The sequence below is a fragment of the Mya arenaria genome, chromosome 5, assembly GCF_026914265.1.
Source record: "Mya arenaria isolate MELC-2E11 chromosome 5, ASM2691426v1".
NCBI classification, from domain to species: domain Eukaryota; kingdom Metazoa; phylum Mollusca; class Bivalvia; order Myida; family Myidae; genus Mya; species Mya arenaria.
In genome coordinates, this window is record NC_069126.1 from 19710508 (window position 1) to 19733555 (window position 23048).

Sequence of the window (23048 nt, forward strand, 5' to 3'; positions counted from 1 at the left end):
AGACAATGAAATCTCATTCTAAATCGCGTATCACTTTCCTTTTCAAATTGAGCCAGTCTCCTAAAATCATTAAAGAGCATTGCCTGTGTTATTGCTGGATTGCAAAATGTTTCACAGATTAAAATCGTGCGATCTTTCTATTTGATTGAGAGGTTTGTACAATTAAAACTTAATTGACATATGAAAATAATACATAATTATATCCCTTAATTCAAGAAAGCGTCTCTGTCACGTAGGATTTTGAAATAAAATATAATCATTTATGAATAATTTATTTAAGGAATGTCCTAGTTGATCAGTATAATAGTGACTCATTTATACGCTGCATATTTGAAATGAATTCTTTGCCAAATATGAATGTCTTAACACAAGCTTTAGTAAATCTTTATCTACCAGAGCAAAATAAAGACTAACTAAGACAACATCATTTCAGATGAAATACTACTATATCATCACTAATAAATTACAACAATTAACAAATGAACAATAATTATGATTAAAAACATTACATTCGAAAAGAGATGTGGAAGTGTGGGCTTGATCATTAACCTTCTATAGGCTATGTGTGTAAAATGACCTTCCTACATAAAACAGGTAAAGTTAATTTATGAGTCAAAATTATTGATAATATTTAAATTTAAATTCAAAGGGGATATATCTCATCAGGATTAGTATTTGCTATATCGTAAGAACGACTATTCCATATTTGAGACCATTTACATGCAATAACAAATAGAGCAAGTATACATAAACCGCCGAAAGTAGAACCTAATACTACTGTAATGAGTGTTGTGGATTTGGTTTCTCCAGAACCGGTTGTATTTCCGTTCGACAATGTCGATGATGGTAACGTAACGGTGTTTTCAATTAAAATATACTCATGTTTAGATGTTCCATGAAATATCATCGTAATCTTTTCGATACGGCACAATATATCTGGAAAAGAAATCATTACTAACAGAAACAGTGTTTTATGATATATTGTTGTATTGATGTTGGAAGTCACAAACTTGATTGTATTCTAGCTAAGGACATGTCACATGTTTACACCATCTAACAAACTATTTCCTATATTTTACTCCATAAATCTACCAACTTACATGAATAACTTCCAATCCCTATGATTTTCACTGTCCAGGGTCCTTCCATTTCCTCTCCCCAAAAATGATTTGCAAGAAATGTTGCATTAACGAAAATCCCTTCATTTTTGCCTACATCGTTTTCACCTTTAGATGGCTCACCTGCGTGTTCCATGAGGATGGATTCGGTGCCACAAGGTGAAATAACTGACAGAATGGTCTGACTGTGCTTCGGGTATACGAAGCTTAGTTTGACAATAATAGTTTCTATTTTGTCGATACAGTATGGTTGTTCTTGGCAAGTGATATTGGACGATGAAACTAATTCAAACCCTGTATCAGCTCGGTTATGTCTGACAAACATCATCGGAAACAGAAAATAAACCTAGGTATTACATGATATATATTCTATAACGGCGAAGAACCAAAAACAAAACTCGATGAATTATTATGACATTTTTATTGTTCTAGTGATTTGTTTTTGGGAGGGGGGAAATATCTTATCTTTTATTCACTTATGCACCTGACAATGATTTAACCAATAATGGGTGGGTGCGGGTTGTGGGTGGAGGAGCATAGGGGATGAAGACAAACTACACATACTGCAACCCGGTTGGGCAAACAATTGACAGGTACATTATACTCAGTGTTTTGCAAGATGAACCATTTTCAGCACTTGAACATAACCGAATCCAAACACCTTATGAACTGTTAACGAAATATCCAAGAGATTCTACAAATTTACTGTTACAGTTAGCGCTAGACATAGATATTGGTGAGCTGTTGTGTCATACATGTAAAGTTATTAAACTTTACTATAATGAATTTGCTATTACAATAGTTTTGATTGACAACAAATAGTATATTAATACTCAATACTAGTTAACCCAAACGTATAGGAGGCACACCCGATCAACAAAATTGGCCTATAGGTACTGGTCGTTTACGGTCAGTGTTCGCCGATACAGTTACGATCATTTCTTTCGGTTTGGTATGCACAGTAGTATCGGAAACCGTTTACCGACTTAATTTTCGTGAGAAGGATTCTCTTGTCTTAGTCAGTTGTCGGAGGCTGTGAGCGACAGGTACTGTACTAGTCTCAGCTTGCAAAGCGTATTTGTGAGCAAAGCCGACAATCGGTAGGCAACTTTTAAGCAAAAATGTAATGTGCGATGTACGCAAATCGGTTAAACTATATATAATTATGCATTGCAACTAACCAAATGGAATAAACCATGTCGAGCGCTCGACATTCAGTATCTTCTTCCGTTCTATCAGATTGAAAGTTCTAAGCGAATACGTCCTAGAATACAAAAATATTTCGTGTCATAACGTTTAAGGTTGCTTAATTAAGACTAGTTTTCCATTAACAAAGCATTTTGCGAACCTTAGGATCTATTCCTTTTCGCCGATTTATCAACGTATTGTATCCGGCATTCGCATCATTGGTAGATCATCCATCTTCAAAATTATATTATTATCGGACAAAGTTCGTTTTCAGATCAATAATCGATCTTACATGCAACGGGCTGTCGTTAGAGATAGTTGTGTCGTTCTTTGCAATGTTTGTCATGTTATAAGTCTGCAAACGGTTATATCAGTCAAATTAAGTACTACTAAAGAACAAAACATTCCTATTTATTATTACTTAAGAATTTTATGCCTATAAGATGGCTAATGGATAGTTAGAAAAATCAATATCAAATGTTTCTTACAATGTTTTCCCGCACAATTCTTTGTAAAATGTGATGTCTCTGCTAATCCGATGTATCCTGATGACTCCACGAGCAAATGCTTTATATCACGCAAAGTGAGTAAAGGACTGAAATGAAATTAACTGTATCGTTTTTAAATCGTGACCTAATTGAATAAGTTTACTTTGACGCATACAAAATCATAACAATATACTTTATATATTAGGTATACACATTCCGTATTTACAGAAATGAACACAACAGTGATTTTTTCTCAGCCGAACATCAAGTGAGCATTACTATATTTAGTTGTTTACTGGTGCAAATATATTTCACAAATTAAACTCATTTATCTAATTCAAATCCCTTTGACAATTTAAAAACCACTATGGAATTATTTTCTTGAATCCTAATGTTTTCTTTGTGGATCATACTGACTTATAATTATGCTGAATTAGAAGATTGTTTGAATTAAAGAATTGGGCGTTTACTTCGCCTGTAAAGCCAATGCAATCATTCCGGACATAAGAGCAGTTGCTGCAGAGGATCCTCCAAATTTGTTGTCACACGTTCTAGCGGTTAATCTACCTAGACTAGTGTGAGTCACTGTCAGCTATAAAAAAGAATACAGGATAAATATGTATTCTCAAAGTAAAATGATCAATTAATATTGACCTTAACTATCCATTTGTTAATCAGGACTGGTTCTGTTGAATAATCAGCAAAGCTTAAGTTTCCATACCATTCCATTGTCATTTCTTCTTCTTCCCTGTCCAAATGCTGACACAAGAGTAGCTGAACTAACAAAGCTTTTTCGAGGTATAGTTCCGTTGATTCCAAAACTAGCGACTCCAATCGTGTAAATATTGTTTGTAAATCCATTTCCATGAGGTCCAGATGGAAAAACAAAGACAGAACCAAGCCCTTGTCGACCCTACAATAATAACAAACTGTACCTGTGATGTAGTTATAGAACTAAATAAACGCAATTTATTTCATTTTTTGTCATAATTTTAAATGGTAGTTTGCAGTTGCAACTTTTATCTTTACCGATAAATAGCAACAAATTAATCTGGAAAGACTAAACATTTTGAACAACCAGTCGACCACATGTTGATTTTTTTTCAACTACTGACGCGCCTTTTTGTCATTGTTAAGTTCAGACATAAACACAATATAAGGGTACTGTCTTATCAACGGTCGTTTCGTACGATCACTCGTAAATCCAAGATATATATTATGTATTTGGCTTGTGCATCTAAAAAAAATTCAATTAGATAAAACGTTGTAAGACAATCTTAAACATTAAGTCTTCATTGTACGATATTTGGTAGAAAACACGTTCATATATATTTATTTTACTGTACCTTTTCCAATCCAGCTTCAAAAACACGTTCGGTAAATGGCTGCAACATTTTAAAAGGTTCATCGAAGGTCCAACTGTTTGAGTATATGTGAATTTCTTGGTTTTTGAAGTTAAGTGCTGCAGAAAACCGTCCACTCGTAATTTCGGGGTTAGTATCCCAATGAAACTTCTTGACCCGACCTATTTTCAAAGCTTAAAGTAAAACGCAGTGTGATCATTGTCTAATCGGATGATATCAGAAACTGCTATTCAAAATTATTAATATATCAAGTGCTTATAAATTAAAGGCCCAATAAAGTATTTTTAAACATAATCTTCAGGTCCTGAAAATAGCTAAATTGTATTCAAATATCAAATCTGAATTGTGTTAAAAGCATCTGGGAAAGGTACTTGTATCGGAAATTTTATTGTACCCAAGTTCGTTATGAGAGCGTTACACTAAACTCGATGTTGCTTAATTAAGTAATACTCTTTCTGACTTTCAAAAAAGTTCAATAAGCAATATATACTGTTCATTTACCTGTTTGCTCAAATGCCTATCGTCAAAAAGCAATTCAATCACGATTAAAACAAAATGAGTAATTTATATTGATTAGTATAACTATGACATGAAATATGTATTTACCCTGAGTATATAGTTTAATAGTTTGCTCTCCATTACTATATATAAATAATATTTACTTGCCTTGTGTGAACCCCATGTTTTACGTGCTTATAAGTTCATGTAACATTGAAATATATGTGACACGTTAAACCTTAAAATGGACACATACCTGCGATTTTTGTATTAAATGCCACCCCGGCGCCGCATAAACTGCAATTGTCGTTTTCTTTAATACCACCAATAAGGCCTGCACAGGCATTCCCATGGCTGTAACAAATTAAATCATACATCCAGTTCATTCTATCTTGGTTATTATTTAAGGAATGAATTGCGGGGTTGATGTTATTATCGGGGTATGAACGCAATTGGGTTGGTCAATGTGTGTGGAGTCCGAAGGACCCAACGCGTACATTTACCAATCCAATTGCGTTCATATCCCCGATAATGACATCAACCCCGCAATTCATTCCTTATATTTACACCAATAGTTCATTATTTCATTCAAAAATTGTTAAAAAACATACTTCAATTCATTTAAGAAAACCTTTCAGTAATCCGTTCTAACCCATTCTGTAAATAGAACGACCCGACCCGACTGTTAACGGAAACATTTTTTCAAAGACGTCACAATAACGCGGGAAAAGATCAACCACTTGAAATCACTTTAAATCGTAAAATTGAAACACTCATGGCAACAACACATTTAAAATATAATAAATTAACACTTTTAAAAATGTTGATTTATATTTTACGAGACCTGCTGACACAATACAAACAATTGAACGGTAAAGAAACTTTGATGAGGATATGGGGTGTTTGTGGTGTTAGTATTTTTGTATGTGGTTTAAGTTTCTTTGGGGTTTTGTTTATGTGATATTTATATGTTTGTGTCTTTAGTTAATTGTCGTTTGGGCCTCTGCCTTGTGACCCAAAACAGAGTTGATTTTCGAAGATTCAACCACTGGGCTTGTCCCTGTATTTTTCATTGTATTATTAATGTAAACAGGGTTCATATTTGAAAACGCGTCTACACGGCTTGTCCCTGTAGTTTCTATTGTGGTTTATAATGACGAGCGTAACAAATTTATTGTACATCTATTGTACCTGTGAACAAACAATGTGTCATGTGGGTAAACAACATTTTCGCTGATAGTTTTGCAGTTACTTTTCTTGTCCTAATGAAAGTTAACCATATTTTTCTAGTTTTATACTTTGAATATAGTTCTGTGTTCTTAAGGTTAACTTCCACAGAGCTATTTGTATAGCTCTGGCTTGTTCGATCAGCCTGTATACCCTGTTGTTTTTTGTTTTCTATTATGTATCATTCCAGCAGTTTGCCTTTTCATATATGCAAAGACTTACTTTGTCTGCGGTAAACTTTCCGGATAATCGGGAAATACTTTAGGTCTTGGGTCCGAGTTATTTTCCACAAAGTTATAAGACAAATGGGATGCCTGTAAATAAATAAAATCAAAAATCGCAACTGTCTTGTTTTTGAAATTAAAGGACTAATATTAAAGTGTAGGGTTTTAGATGGCGGTTTAACATCTACCATATGCTCCGTGACACATACAATCTAATTTATTTTATTTTTAAAATACAAGATAAATGGTTTTGAAAATTTACAATATTTGCAATAAGACGGGGGCTGTCTATGTCCACACCAACGTCTGTTACAGCAACTACGACATTTCGTCCTGTATAACCATCCGTCCATGTTTGATCTATCTCTTGTGCAACATCAAAGTAGGGAGGACACTGGCAAAATGCCTACAGCAGAACAGATGGAAGCAGTTATACAGCAGGACGAGTTAATTCGTGTTTTTACGGAAGAGAAACTAAAGTCTTCCTTCACTTTCATCTGCTCATGATACCTGAATGATACTTGATCATATGTAGCCGAATACTGCATATGAAGCGAATACTGGGACTTCGACATATAATTTGTTTAAATATACTCCATATACTGAAAACAATAACAAATGGTCATCAATTTCGGTCGAAATAAACGCAACTCAAACTTTTTGCTGTACTGTAATCTGCACAAACGATACCTGATAGTGTGAAAGTTTCAACAAAGTCCTTCAAATTATATCAAATGAGCTCCACACAAACTAGTTCGGGACGTGCGGATGTACAGACGGACATTTTCGAACATTTTAATTAAATCATATTTACAGAGGGAGGAGTATTTGGGCTCTCATCTTCATCGCCTTCAACAGCCAAAACATCGTTTCGAAAGGCAGAAAATATGTTTGAATCCAGGTAAATGTTTTTTACCTGAAACGATAAGACATGGAGGTTCGCTATCACAGATATATCAAAGTTTAATTGAGTACCCAATATCTGATCTCATTTTGTCATGAATTACGAACATCCTTGTTTGTTCAGACAGTCTTATCTAACGGGGCAAATATCAAAATTTCAATACATATGTTAAATGTTTAAATGTTAAGTTGCACTGCGTAATAAACATATATATATATATATGACAAAAACGCTACTTAAGAACAATTACTAACTTATTTTGACTTTATGTTTGCAAAATTGACTATTTGGATAAGTGACAGAAGTATAAACAATCATACACGATCTATCAGTCGTTGATTTCTTATTTAGGCTAAGGAAAGCTGTATATACTACAGTCCAAACAAAGTAACACAAAATAAAAACAAATCTAAAATAACGCAAAACAAATCGCAGGAATTAATACCACATAAGCGAAAACCAAACGTAAAATTAACCACAACTTGGATCCGCCTCAGATTGAACCAAACATCGGAAGGTGAATTTACCGTCAATAGTATTTCAGTTGAATAAATCTTTTTCTGAGAAAAAGACCATGTAGTGTACTTTGAAACATGCTTACAAAAGAATAAAGCTATAAATTTCAGAGCACGAGCAAATTAAACATGTTCTGTATTGAAATTTGGCGCAACTTTGTTGTAAAATTATTTTCACATTTGCAAGGCAAGCAAATTTCGATTAAAAGCAGCGCCCATACACGGTAAAACATTATCACATACCTTGCCTTCCATTATATGCTTAATTCGCTCATTTTCTTCCGTGCTCCAAGGTTTGTTGGTGGCAAACATATAAAAATCGTCAATAATCTGTAATATTGAAAAACATACATTTATTTTGTTATTAGAACGTATATCATATTTAGCGTCTTGAAAACGCATTTCAATACGTTTTACAAGGATGATTTTAAAACTTGCTACAATATATTTATGTGACGATTCGTTTTGTTTAATATTGTCACATTTAGCAGATAAGATTCTGTTCTTCAATGTGTATTTTATTAAGGACAATGTTTAACCTTTCGAACGAACAAAATTATATAAAGAGTAAATAATTTTACCTTGAACAAAAAATCGTATCCCATATTTTGTAATCGATTTTTATACCCAATGTTTTCTCCTCTGTAAAATTCTATTATCCTTCTCTCCGAATATTTCAGGCAATGCCTCGTCGGTGGGATAAAAAACAAAGCAATCAAGTAGATTGTTATGTATTTATACACTCCCGGCATGTTTTTTTTTTATTTAATAGTCGTTATTAAAATGGGATATACGATTTATTCCATTTGATTTCTTATTAAGGAGAAATATATTTTTGTAAAGAATACTATCCCAGATCTGTTCTGTCACTGTGGTCAAATTTATCATCTGAACACGTATTTCTTTTAATGCGATGACCTATAATCACGGAGATGAGTCATCAGTTAAACTTGTCAAAGTCCAAATGATCTTGATCGAAAAAACTATATTCAAAAATGTTCACAAATTTATATCCTCCACAATGAGATTATTTAAATATAATTATGCGATTCCCTATAGTCAAGCATAGACCAGTCTATACACTTCTATCGTCATATTGTACGTTAAATGTATGTCCCAGAATAAATCATTATTAATTTGTTTATCTATTTTAAACGACCATAATGCATTTGTAATTCGATTGTTACATTTTTCATGCGTAATTTAAGGTAAGCGGGTACTTTAAACCTACGTTTTATTATCTGTGTCGGTTAAACACAATCTACAGTATAAGGTTCGACTAACCTATAAAGATATCCATTATCTAAATACCGGTGGTTTTTGATAAGAAAAACAAATGTAGGACTTTGCTATTATCATTTGTCAGTATTTGTTTATCATTTATATACAAACAAATTTCGTTACATGTTTTAAGTAGTCACTGACGCACACGTTTAGCAACTTTAGCATGTTATTTGTTTGTTTTATCCTGAAACCGTGAAAATAATATACGGGTATAAACGAGCTTTTTTTCAAATACGATACCTTATCCATATCTAATGTGACCTCGATCGTTCAATATTTTCCGAGAGCCATCCGCTTTGGCGGGCAATATACAAACACTAGGCCCGCAGTCAAGTGATAAAATGTTACTGTAATCGTCGAGCGGAGACGTTCAAAAGTAATTGTCTGGTCTTTGCGTAGTGAACGTCGGTTTGTAAATGTTACTAAATCAGTCAACGATACCTCAACGTAGCAATAGTACCATACGATAGAGACACACGTTATTTGCTTAATTGCAGAATGACATCCTTCAATCTTTGGATCAGACAAGTGTGACTATCTTGGTTATGCTGGACCTTTCTGCTGCCTTCGACACCATCGACCACAAAACCCTCTTGAGTCGCCTCGAGCACTATTTTGGTTTCGCTGACAAACCGCTTCAATTGGTTACATCATATCTTTCTGATCGTTTCCAAACAATGTGTATCGCCGGTAAAGTATCTAAACCAGTATTGATGAACTTTAGCGTACCACAAGGATCTGTGTTAGGCCCTAAATTTTATACCATGTACACAAAACCTGTAGGCGCAATCTGATAAACACATGGACTCAACCACCACTTCTACGCAATTGACTCACAATTATATCTATAATACAAACCTACCGACGGAGCAGCTCAGAATAAAACACTTCGTCGGGTTGAAAAATGTCTTCAAGATATTGTGTTTTGGATGCATTAAAATATGTTAAAGCTAAACACTGACAAAACAAAAGTTATCGTTTTCCCAAGTGAAACAAACACCAAACACGTAAGTGACCTATGCGTGAAAGTAGGGGACTCGCAAATAAAGTCATCAGAATATGTGCGAAATCTAGGTGCATGGTTTAATAATAGAATGAGCATGGAAAACACGCGAACTCCATAAGCATTTCATGCTAGTCACAAATCAGGCAGATCGGACACATCAGGAAATATTTGACATCAAACGCCACAAAATCTCTAGTAAATTCGCTAGTCACTTCACGTATGTATTACTGTAACGGATTACTACTCTATGGCACCAACAAAACGTACATTAAGAAATCACAAAATGTACAGAACACTGCTGCCCGGCTGATTACACGAACATCTCGTTTTAGTCATATTACTCCTACACTTAAGGTATTGCATTGGCTACCAGTACAGAAAAGAATTGAATACAAAATACTGACTACCACATGCAAAGCTTTACATGGACAATCGCCAGTATATATGAAGAACTTGTTAGAAGCTCACGAGCCTAGGCGCACTCTGAGATCAAAGAATGATGCGTCTACATTAGTGGTTCCAAGGAATATTCGTACTGTCACCTTTGGAGAACAAAGTTTTATGTATGCGGCGCCAAAACTGTGGAACTCTCTTCCATCTCAAATCAGAGGATCTAAAATGTTGAACTCCTTCAAGAAGACACTTAAAACTCACTTCTTCCTCAAACACTATGGTTAATAAACTGTGTGAAGTGCATCAGTATTTCTGCTGGATGGTATATATTCACTTAATATTAACTCAAATTTTTTACAAGCTTCGAAGAAGTTATATACTTACGAAAAAATGATAATAATTTGGTATAAAATATGCTCAATTATTGAGTGCAGAACAAGTTATATCTTAAACATGTAAAGTGTACCATTTTGTTTATGTTATTTTACTAAAATAATTGTAATTGATTTTATGTTTATTTCATAACATCACTTAGCTTTATCTTTAAAACAATTAACCTTTTCATTTACCTTTTAATTTAAGTTAATGTTGTATTGTCTTATGGTTTTTATAAATGTTATTGTCCGAAAATTAAGTTTTTAGAACGTATATTGCTTTATGAAAAGATGTGGTATAATAATAATAATAATAATGATAATAATAATAATAACGTTTATGGCAAGTTAATTCCCTATGTTAGAAATAAGCGACGAACTGAAGTCTAACGTCAAGCAGATCAACAAAAAAGTTATCTTTCTTCTCAAAGTGTTTGATTTCTGCATATTATCTGTTTAAATTATAATTGGAAAGTATTCTTAAGTATTTCTAAATTCTTTGTATATCACTCAGTACGACAACCTAAATGAAGTACAATTGTACAAACAGAATCATGAAGGACAGCACTAAAGTACAAAAGCAATTTTTTTATAATAGACATGATAATGCGTTTTAAATACAAATTTGTCAAGTCACAACAAGTAATAACATTAGCTGTATTTTTCAAAGCTGTAGCCAGGTAGCTGAGTGTGATTTGAAATAAGGCTAAAGCTACATTAAAGTTAATCGTCACATCCGGTACAAACTCCTTTCGATAGAAATTCGTCACATATGTCATATATGCATACACATATCTGACTAGTAATATTGCAGTATGTAATCGATAATTAAAAGACATTATGAATTTGTTACTAAAATTGCATTTGCAAAAATGGCAACTGTCTTAATGCCTTCCAAAATTAACATTTACCCCCTCTATCTCATCTATTTCGTCAATTAAAATTATTGACAGGGTGCTTTCTCAACTACTGATAAAAGAACAAAAACAAATTAGGTACAAACTTCTTTCCGTAGAAATGCGTCACTATTGTTATTTAAATGTATAAAAAAATCTGAATAACGAATATACACAAACAGATAAGTTGATTGTTTTAAAACAACCTTGACAATTGACAAAAATAAACAAAAACAATTCAATTTTAAACCGTTTTCCAATGTCGGTTTTGCAAATTATACTAGTACCTAAACAGTATGTAATCCATAACTAAAATGCATAATGAATTAGTCACTAAATTATAATTTGCTAACATGGCAACTGTCTAAAGGCCTACATGCATATTTTGCCATATATCCCAGCTACCTCAATACTTCTGTTATCTCCGTTTCATGACAAGAAATGCCAAATCAAGACTAATTTAAAAACATCTAATTCTACTCATTTATATCTCTCTAATATTTTTTGTTATGTTGGAGACACATATTTCAAAGTGTTGACAAAGAAATGATTTTTTGGTAACATTGCTAATGAACAGTGTGTTTCTTATTTGGATTTATGCCTTTATGGGTGCCTTCTCATGTTTAATTTAATTAATGTTGAAGAAGTGCAGTCGTTTCGTAGAATTTATTTGATTTAAACACCATGTGTGTCATTTTAATTAGAAATTGATACGACAACGACATAAGTTTGAAATAAATTATGAACAGCAAGGAAAAAAAAAAGTTACAACTTTAAGTTAGAAGATTGTTTATATTTTAAGCTGTAGGCATGTAGCTATGCAGGTAGCTATGTGTGTTTTGAAAAATGGTAACTTTTAGAGTAAAGCTACATGGTGCATATGTACCCTTATAACATATTTAAAATAAATCACAGAATAAATGTTTGTAGAAAATGCAGCTTTGTCCAACGATTTAGTTATCCGTTTGTTAATGATAACCGTAGTAGTAGTGGCGATTTGATCTCTGCGAGGTTGTCTTCGTTTCATAAAAATGTGTAATGACAAAAGACGCTTCGGACCATAATAATTATAGGTACCTGGCTAAAACTCAAATTTGAGATTCAATATAACACGTAAACTATACTCTCGTTTTGGTTATTTTAAAACCTATTCGCCAAAATGAAACAAATGAAGTCAAACTTTCTTTTAGTTGAAATGCGTGACTATTCTGGGAACTAAATAATGAATATAAATAGAGAGATTAATGGATTGTTTTACATCAATTGACAAAAATACCGTTTTCCAGTGTTAGTATTCCAAATGCTGCACATTGCATTGTATAAAAATGTGTAAGGCCACACCGAATTGATGTCTTAGTCATCAGAATAAGCGCATCAATTTTTGAGAATTTGCAAATAACAACACGTGCGAGCGTTTCATCATGAAAGGTCGAAATATATATGTTTGGGAGCGGACCGATTTCCTACAAAATAGGAAACCGTCGTATTTTAAAGTGTAGGATAGCCTTTGAACTGATCATTCAGAAAATCAAGCGTAGTATTGACAAAACATGTTATTTAATAAAAATGATAAATACGTCATTAAATCGTCTTGCTTATATAGAATCTTTTCAAAATAGGTAGACATTATGGTTAGTATATTGACAGCTTCTTCGCTTGCTCCAAAAAATTCAAATTAAAACTAAGTTATTAGTTTCGCTCGCTCTCCCTATGTCTTTTTTCTGAAAAGAAATCCGATGACCAAGACGTCAATTTAATAAGGCTTAATTTATAGTTAAAATCCATGATAAATGACCCCCTGGTTAGAGGTATATTGTCGACGTATGCATCTATTCCCCTGTGTTTCAATACTACAAATTAAATCAGTTTTAAAGCTGCACTCTCACAGATTTACCATTTTTCCATTTTTTGTCTTGTAAAGAGCAATTTTTTGCGTAAATATCTGCAAACCAATGATATAAGATTGCTGACAAAAATCAGATCGTAGATTTTCATATTTCCGTTCGAAAAATAATGTTTTAGGGCCTAAACCGTTACTAAAGGTTTAAGAAAAATGCATAAAACATCACTTTTTGAACTTAAATATAAAAATATGCGACCCAGCAGTCTTATTTAGCTGGGGTTTCCATGGATTTTCGCAAAAATTGGCTCGTTCCAAGGCAAAAAATAAAAAAAAAAGTTGTCAAAACGTTCAATCTGTGAGAGTGCAGCTTTAATATGAAAAGTAAGGGCCAATGCAAACCCAACTTAGGACGTACCCTTAATATTCATTAATAAATAATAATCTTGAATCGGAAACGAAAGCAAATAAATATTCAACTTACTTCTTTCTGTCGGTAAGTCGGTAATCCCTATTAAGTGGGCAATATGCCTATATGTAAGATCTAAACGCCATGTTTACTTGTTTTCAATAAGACAACGCCTCAAAATGCCTATTACATTAAACAACAGCTTCATGAATCGGATTGTTCTTTCTCTCACATAATGTCAGTTTTTTTTTTTTTTTGACCTTGCAAATTTTTTTGCTTAAGTGCAGCCTGTGGGTCATCTGACGTAAAATAAGATCGAGACGTTTAACCCTTACATTATAGCAAATTTCAGAAAAGCATATGTACAGAAACGGATGTTAAACAAAATGTAGATTCTCAGTATTTCAAGTATTTGGTCACCAAATGTTTCAAATAAATAAAACTAAGAGGGCATTTTAGAAGTCCTAAGACGTTTTTAAAAAAAATATTAATAGAACATAAAATACAATGAATTTTAGCACTGTACTAACAATTTGCTCAACAATGGCATTTGATGAATAGCGGCAATTTGTTCAATGGTGGCCTTTGCGAAATAGGGGCAATTTGCTTAACGGTTGAACGATAATGATAACGATAATGGTACACCGATCAGTCCATCCATAATATAATACGTTTTTCAATAACAAAAGGTAAAGCTAGGTGGATCACTGTAACTAAACGTTGAGTTGTTTTCGAAACATCGGCAACTTTCAGATTTAAAGAACTGTTAACTTTGGTCTTATTTTCAAATTAAAATTGACTATGATTTATTAAAAGCTAACCCACGAAATTTAAACAAAAAGAAACAACCATCAACTCATTTCTTTTTTGACATAACTCGATTTTCGCTTCTTACAGTACATACACTATTTTAAACGTCGTAATGTTAATGTCTTTTGTTTACCACTTAATTGATACAAAACAGCTAGAAATTGCCTGAGCTATCAAATTTTATAACATTTATTAGTGTCAAATAATCCCAAAAGATAAAAGCAAGTTCTAAAATATTTCCTAATAGATCAAAAATGTAGAAAAAGATTCAAAAATGAAGTTCAAACGCAATTAGCTTTTACAATCATACCGTTTTTATTAATGAAATATCTTGATATGGATTGAAAACCTACTACTTTATCACAAAATTACAAGGCGGGGTGGGGCAAAATATGGAAGGGAAGTACTTTGTTTTCCCGCTGGTCTATACCACACGCTACGAAACAGCTAGAAATTGCATAAGCAATTAAGTTTAACGTCATTCCTTAGTGTCAAATAATCTCAAAATATAAAAGCAAGTTCTAAAATAATTCCTAATAGATCAAAACTGTAGAAAAACATTCCAAACTTGAGTTCAAACGTAATTAGTTTTTACAATCATGCCGTTTTTTAAGTTTTCATTATTAAACTATTTTATCTGGATTGAGAACCTTTTGACATTTTACTGCTTAATCACGAAGTTACAAGGGAGTTGGGGCAAAATATGGAAGGGAAATACTCGTCCATGTTTAAATGTCCTTATACAATATGGTATATACATAAATGTTTTATCAATGGTAAAAAATCACTCCATTGCGAATAATGAAAAGTATACTTTAACTTGGCAAAACGTTCGCGAAAAGTGGACTAATATACCAAGTATATGAAACTAAAGAGCACGTGCTGAAGCAAACAAAAAACATCGGCTTACAGTTTTCCCTGTAATTGGGAACATCTTGGAAACCACCCTTTAACATAGAATCATTCCTACTTCTGGAACCCAACCAGTTCGTCTACCAAAGAGGTTAAAGACGCGGTTCTTATGAAAATCACAATAAATTATAACGCTGAGAGACAACCTGAAGATATCATACTTTTAGATGCCAAAGACGCCTTTAAATTATTCGACCATAACCATTTACTAAGACGTGTGAATCCTACTGGCGTGTACGACAAGCACTAGTCAATTCTTCAAAGTATCCATTCCAAAGCTTAAGGTGTCGTGAAGTAGCCCAATCTCATATCAGAACCGTTTGCAATACTCAAGAGGTCAGACAAGGCGGCGTGCTAAGCACATATATCTACAAAATATACGTCCACAATATCTAGTAAGGGCTGAACGATTGGTCGCATTAAACGTTATCCAAGTGCTTGCAATAATGATTTAGCTTTCTTGAAATACAAGTAAACACACAGCAGTAGTTTAATTAGAACGAGTGATGATTCTAAGACCTCTGACAGACCAAAGAATACTGAGTCAATTAAGGTAATATTAAGCAATAGGTAAGCAAGAACATCGTCAGTTTTGAAACAATCCATTACGACGGTATTAAAATGAGCTGCCCGTTAAGATAAAAGGGCAATCCAAACTCATTCGGCATTTACATAAAACGAGAAAAATACATTGCTGGTTAAAACCGTATACATATTTTGTTACAGTAATCATATCTTTATTTTATGAGCATGTTAGTCAATGCAATTTTGGATCATACCTCGTATATAACAATCAGAAAACAAACCCTACAAAAGCCTCCTCGATGTTTGAAATGGACAATAAATCATAAAGTAGATAAATAATGAAAAACATGATGTCCAGAAAGCACGGGAAACAACATAAAGCTGTATGACGTAACCACACGGTAAGGGTGGATAAGACATTACAACCTAAAAATATTTGTGTAGCCAATTAACTCGTCTAACATTGCATTATTCATCTTAAGTTGCAACATGGGTCTATAGTGGTGCTTTTTTTGTTCCATAATGTTTTCCAACAACATTATGATTCAGAAGCTATACGACTCATTGTCAGGCAGCTGTCGGTTTAGATATTGTGAAAGTGGTGGCGGTGGACTTAACCTTACAAAGACGTGGAACCCAACCTTTACAGGTGGTTGAACATATGAGAATATGGCGTGCTCCCCCGTAGCGTTACATGTCTTCAGATATTGACTACCCTACTAAAGATCGGTGCATGTTTATAAGTTATCACATTTTTGCGGGGATGGACGGTTAATAATCGGCGGCCATTTATGGGAATTTTGATAGCGGATGATTCCAGACCGACGGGATTTTCACATGTTCAATCCCTATTCGGACATAAGATTTGGTCGTTCTTTAAATGATATTGGATGCCAGAATGTGTGTTTCCTGAACGAGAGCGACGGGCATAAACACTCCTTATTACAACAACAATTATCGCAATACAACAAACGACACCAACAACAAAGATAACAACTTTTGCTACATTGCTGTGATGGTTATTGGCCTCTGTAGGTACGTCATTGTGTGTGGTTATATCTGGAAGTGTCGGCGAAGCTGTCGTTGACGAATTGCCCATGACCACGAGATACACGTTCTTGTTAGTCCCATAAAACTGTAATTCTGTTTTAACAATGGAACATAGATCATCTGAAAATAAAAGTTAACTACAGGGACGAGCCAAATAGTCTTACATTAAACCAAGATCATGTTTAAAGGCTGGCTGGACAAGGTCAACCAAACATCAAAATGTGGTTCAGCTCTTCAAGACAACAAACCACAATATCGTCATGATTGATAAATGCTTGGGTTACCGCCATGTCACGTCTTTGAAAACGAGGTCGAACTTATTGGGTGTTGAATTATAAAAGCGGGCTCGATTAAGATTTAATATAATAATATAACTTTCCTTTTCTTTTATTTTACTTTTGGAGAATAATAGCAAACTATCTTGAAATACGCATGTTGTAATTGTTGGGAGAAAAGATATGAAATGATGAACAAAAACATTCATCTCGTTTTCTCTTTCAGAAAAAGTCGAAAAAATAAGGAAACAAGGTATCTTACACGAATCACATCCCTGACCGATTAATTCTACGAGCCAACGTCCTGCCATTTCCTCTCCCCAGAAGTGATTTGAAAGAAACGATGCATCGACATAAACTCCTTCATTTATGCCAAAGTCGCTTTCGTCCTCAGGTGGCTGTCCAATGTGATCTAGAAGAATGGACTCTGTTCCACACGGTGAAATAACTGACAGAATGCTCCTAGTGTGCTTCGGATATACGAAGTTAATGTGAACGACTACCTTTTCAATGTTTTCAATACAATGTGCTTGATTTGTGCAAATGATATTGAACGTAGATATTACTTCTGAACTGGAATCGTTGCCCCTCTGCCTGTTATGAAACACACAAACAAGGAACTCAAATCAGGTATGACTGTCTTATTGTCGGGAAAAAAGTGAGGAAATTTAAATTTTATAAAAGTGTGTCAGTAACATAATTCTAAACATTTGAACTTCTTAATATTGAATTTGTATTGTGTGTTATGACCGGTATTGCAGTAAGGTAAACACTAATTTATGGGTTATATTAAGAGTTGACTGTTGAGCTCGTCACTGAATGAAGTAACCATTGTTATATTTGTACTTACGTGATATCAAACGATATGTGCGCTTGAGTAAGCAACGGCAAAAGCGGTTTCCAGGTCTTTGCTAAGTGAACCATTTTCAACGTTTGCACGTAACCAAAACCAAATACATTGTGAACTAGAAAAAAAATACACATTTATATTTTGCGTACTTCAATTAATTTATTTATGTTATATACTACACATATAATTAGATTATTATACATTCCAGATAACATAGTTTATACATAGTAATTAATTATCAACACTAATTCAAAGCAAAGTAGCAATGTTTTTTTTTATATCATTCTTCAAATGAAAGACTAACAGTATCTTCCGGCACTGTTTTTCTTGAAGCCTGAGGATTCCGCAAGTCAAATGTACCCAGCTGATTGCACCAGTCAATGTTGAATATCTTTAAATGTTAATTGTGGACTGTTATGAGCAATATTTGCCAGTGAAAACATATATCTGAGCTTAAACTCTATCCATAAAGATCTTTTTTCAATTAAACAAGCATATAATTAACATATCAAACTATGTGCAAATATCCTGTATGACAAAGACAAAGCCTTTCATTGCTTATTCTATACAATGTGTTAATTTGTAGCATTTACTACTTATTGTTGGCATATAACAAATAACAAGGTTTACGAAAATCTCTTAGAGATATCGTTTTAAGTCTATCATTTACTTGATTTGAAGAGCAAGAGCGACTATTCCTGAGATAATTGCTGTTGCCGCCGAGGATCCACCGAATTTGTTGTCACATTTTCTATCCCCAAATCTTCGGGCTGTATGGGTCACGGTGAGCTAGTAAGAATTAAAAACACACAGATAGAATGAGTCTGTAGAGTATTGATATACGCTAATTGAAATTAGTTCTTAATTATGTGCAGCCGCTTCATAGGAAAGGCCAAATATTAGTTTAGTTATAATTATTGATTTGCATAGCTACAAGTTCACAGATAATAACATGACAAATATGAAGATAAAAATGTTTTCAAAGAAAATATGTTTTTTGCTGTATGCATTTAAATAATTGTATGAATTTATTCCATATGACATTTTCCTCATTTTTTTATATCGTAATGGTCAATATTGTACACTTCAAACACGCAGTATTATCATATAGAGCAACAGGCTATCCCCATATGGTGATAAATGTAACTTGGCGAATTTGTACTAGTCTGTCCCATTTTATATTTTCTAAAATAGCCATGCAAAAAGATATTTTGAATTGTGTAAGGCTAACAAAGAGCGAAGGAAGAGCTATCAATCGAAATTGATTAACATCAGTGACCAAGGCGTCGTATGACACCAGCAAAAACCGTAAATGTTCAGAAACGATTAAATGATTGCGAAATCCGAAGAATCAATACGCAAATGAATCCAATGAAACATTCCGTTGAGCAGCATGTAAACTTTACGTTGCGGCAGCACTATTGAAGGGATATGATTTATGGCCGTATTTTATTGATAATGATCCTAGACTGGAATACCAGGTCGTTTTTCATAGCGCGAGAAATTTCAGTTTGGGTCATTGTTTCGTTGAAATCCAATCAACCATGCAACATAATTGCCGGTTCATATTTTTCTTTAAGAATTGTATGCTGATGTGTGACCATGCAGCTGTCAATTTGGATAGCCTAGTGGCATAACCCCGTTTAGAGGCACGCTATTTAATGTCTAACAGACATTTAAGAACGAAACACAACTTCATCATACAAAGAACACATCTATTAATTGTCCTATTAATAGACTGTTCCTCTTTGATCAAGAGCAAGACGCACAATATATAGCATATTTCATGAGTCTGTATCTTTATCCCTCCTTCATATCCGTTTCGGGAGAAACAAACCATCGGTAACTAGGACAAAACTAGCTTCATCATTCCCGGCTTACTAGTTCATGTCTAACGTCTAAATTAAAGTTTTTCAGAAAAGGAAGTCATTGAAAGAAAACTGTTATTTGCGCGCTGTTATGATATGCCATCAATAACGATTGCTTATTAAACAAATCTTGAGAGTGTATCAACAAAGATACATATAAAAAACAATATATGATTTGCATTCATATTACTCGAGGGTCGGCCATACGACGAGGCACGTAATTATTGAAAAGCGTCCACATTTATTTAAGGAATAAATTGCGTGGTTGATGTCATTATCGGGGTATGAGCGCATTTGGGCTGGCTAAAGCGTGATATGTCCGAACTAGCCCAACTGCGTCCATATACCCTTTGATGACATCAATCTCGATATTTATTTCTAGAATTGTTAAAAATTACTTTATTTTATGTAGCAAAACATTTTGTAATTATTTCTCACTTATTCCGTAAATAGAACGACCCGACCATCACCGGAAACAGTTTGTTATATGATGTCATAAAAACGCGGCAAACAATAAACAACTTCCATATTGATTTTCAAGCAAAATTAAAACGCTAGTTACAACAATATTATAACAAATCATCAATTAAAAAAGTTCAACATGCTGATATTTTTTTTCGTGACGTGCTGACAAAATAAAAAATAACTATTTTCAATTTATATTGATACGCAATCAATCGCGATCCGAGCATAAACCGAATAGGTTGATAATCGCAATTGCGAAAAGGCCGTTCGTTTATGGAATGGAAGTTGTGGTGTAAATATAATAATTACACATGCTACTTTATATAGTAACGTTTAACGATAGAAATTCGTTCCCTGAAAAATGACTATCGATTCAACCCGTGAGATTATCATGGCACGTGAGGGCGATTATGGCACAATTGGCCGACGAAGACAAAATATAATTATGCTAATTATATTATTCAACAATATAAATTCAACGGGTTGAAATCATTCACGAATAACAAAGCATATGTATTCTACAGGATAAAGCATGGTTGATCTTAGTTTTCTTTTGATTATTACCTACGTAGAAAATAATTTCCCACTAGGGCAATAATAAACCAAAAGCCATGATCAACAATGCATTATTCTAATAATAATAACATATACTTTAATATATATCACATTTGGTTTATACCATACCATTCCTGTATCTAATCTTGTCCGTCCTTGTCCGAATGCAGACACAAGTGTTGCAGAATTTGCGAAGACTGGTGGTGGTACCTTTCCATTTTCCCCAATGCATTTGACGGAAATTGTGTGTATGCTATTCGCAAAGCCATTTCCGGGCAGTCCAGCTGGAAATACGAAAAGTCCTCCTCTTCCCTTTAATAAAAACATGCATTTTGAGTATTTTTAAACTTTTCTTAAATATCCAAAGAATCTTAAAAGCACACTGAATTGTTCGTTGTTTTCATGAACTGTTTAATAAATCGATGAAAAATAGGTCTCGAAGTGATTAATAATGGAGATGGAAATAATAACGAAACGCCGCGGAAGGACATTTTTCAGAAATGTTTGGTTAGCATGTAAGAACGGGTGTTCTTTGATATCTCTGCGATATTTTAGGGCCATTGATATGAGCCTTTTGTGCTCTTTAATCTAACATAAGTACTATTACTTTCGATACCTTTTTTCAGTCAAAATTTAAAAAAAAATCATCATAATAATAATAAAATCATATGCTGCAGCCCATACAACAGGAAGCTTTATAAATTTAATCATTGCTTTTTTTATCATATTATGCGTCTAATTGATGGGAAATAGCTTGAGTTTTATCCCTTGCAAAGATTTTTTCTATCTCTGAATATTAAACAATTTTGGTGTTTACAAAGAAGGAATTCCTGTAGTCATAATAAAACTGCCGTAAGATAACCTGTTAATGTTCGCGAAATGTTTCGTGTTTACCAATTAATTTTCTCGATGCAGATTCTCAAAAGTGTTTTTACTTGGTGAACTCATAAGATGTTTACACACAATGTCGTAAAGATGTCGTATAAAATCTCGGAAAAAATATCGTTATGTATTCTCTATCACTTCCAGCGCCATTTCGCAATATGTCGTATGTTATCGGTATTGTGTTTTACTTCTCAATAGCAATACTGCGATTGCTTTTTATATTGCGTTTCAGATTTTGTGTACGTACTTCCCGGGAAATGTGCGGGAAACGAAGACACTATTTTGACTTCTAATAACATCTTGCGATATATTTTCGCAACAGTCGTGACAGTGTGAGTAGCAATGGGAATGCACGACATCAGTGTTTTGAAATATTGATTCTTTTCAAAGGTATATACCTGTAAAATGCTTCGCTCAACAACTCGTGCAGTAAACGGCTCCATTCTAGCAAAGGGTTTGACAAAGGTCAAACTGTTTGAATATATTTGAATGTTTTGGTACTTGTAGCCGAGTGCAGCAGAAAACGAGCTGGCGTTCATTTGTGGATATCTTTCCCCATGGAACTTTCGGATACGTCCTGCCTTCAAAGCTGGAACAGTAGGTTTTTGAATGGATTTAAAAGAATATGGTTTTGACGTTATTACCCTTTGCATAAATATTGAACAAAAAACTATGCTATAATGGAATGTTGTCCTCTGTTTGTCCTCAGTAAATTATCTATTTTTGTTCGAAAAATAAACTCATTACAATCTACCAATATTGTTCTTTGTAAATATATTATTCCCTTATTCGAAAATTCAATGTGATGTCCATAATTAAATACAAAGTACAATCCGAAACTCACCCGCCATCTTAGAATGATAAGCAACGCCACAACCACATAACGTGCAGGAATCATTGCTCCTTACGGTACCTATGACCCAAGCGCAAGCATTGCCGTGACTTATATGTAAATAAAAGAAGGTAGAAAATTGACCATTTACACACTAGATGTATAGAGTATTAATGCCTTATGCAAACAAAACATTTGCAATCAATGGTAACGTACGCATGAACTCAAGTCAACTTATGAGTTACAGGAGACTATTGTTGTTTTTTTAACTTACAATACTAATTCAAAACATT

At 33.7% G+C, this 23048-nt stretch overlaps 2 protein-coding genes across 2 annotated transcripts; both read right to left on the minus strand.

Annotated features, from left to right (window-relative positions):
* Positions 1-1722: 1722 nt before the first annotated feature.
* On the minus strand, positions 1723-8504 carry LOC128235506 (proprotein convertase subtilisin/kexin type 4-like). The gene is made up of 11 exons (XM_052950319.1): positions 8108-8504; positions 7770-7856; positions 6922-7023; positions 6370-6513; positions 6106-6197; positions 4913-5010; positions 4141-4331; positions 3516-3707; positions 3265-3386; positions 2795-2901; positions 1723-1787 (listed from the first exon to the last, which is right to left on the minus strand). The coding sequence occupies exons 1-11, from the start codon at positions 8276-8278 to the stop codon at positions 1723-1725; spliced, it is 1371 nt and encodes a 456-aa protein (XP_052806279.1). The 5' UTR covers positions 8279-8504.
* Positions 8505-18146: 9642 nt separating this feature from the next.
* Positions 18147-22774, minus strand: LOC128235507 (PC3-like endoprotease variant B). The gene is given in 6 exon segments (XM_052950320.1): positions 18147-18265; positions 18455-18561; positions 18821-18939; positions 21168-21350; positions 22322-22512; positions 22768-22774. Coding segments are annotated over 6 exon segments (726 nt in total).
* Between the last annotated feature and the right edge of the window lie 274 nt (positions 22775-23048).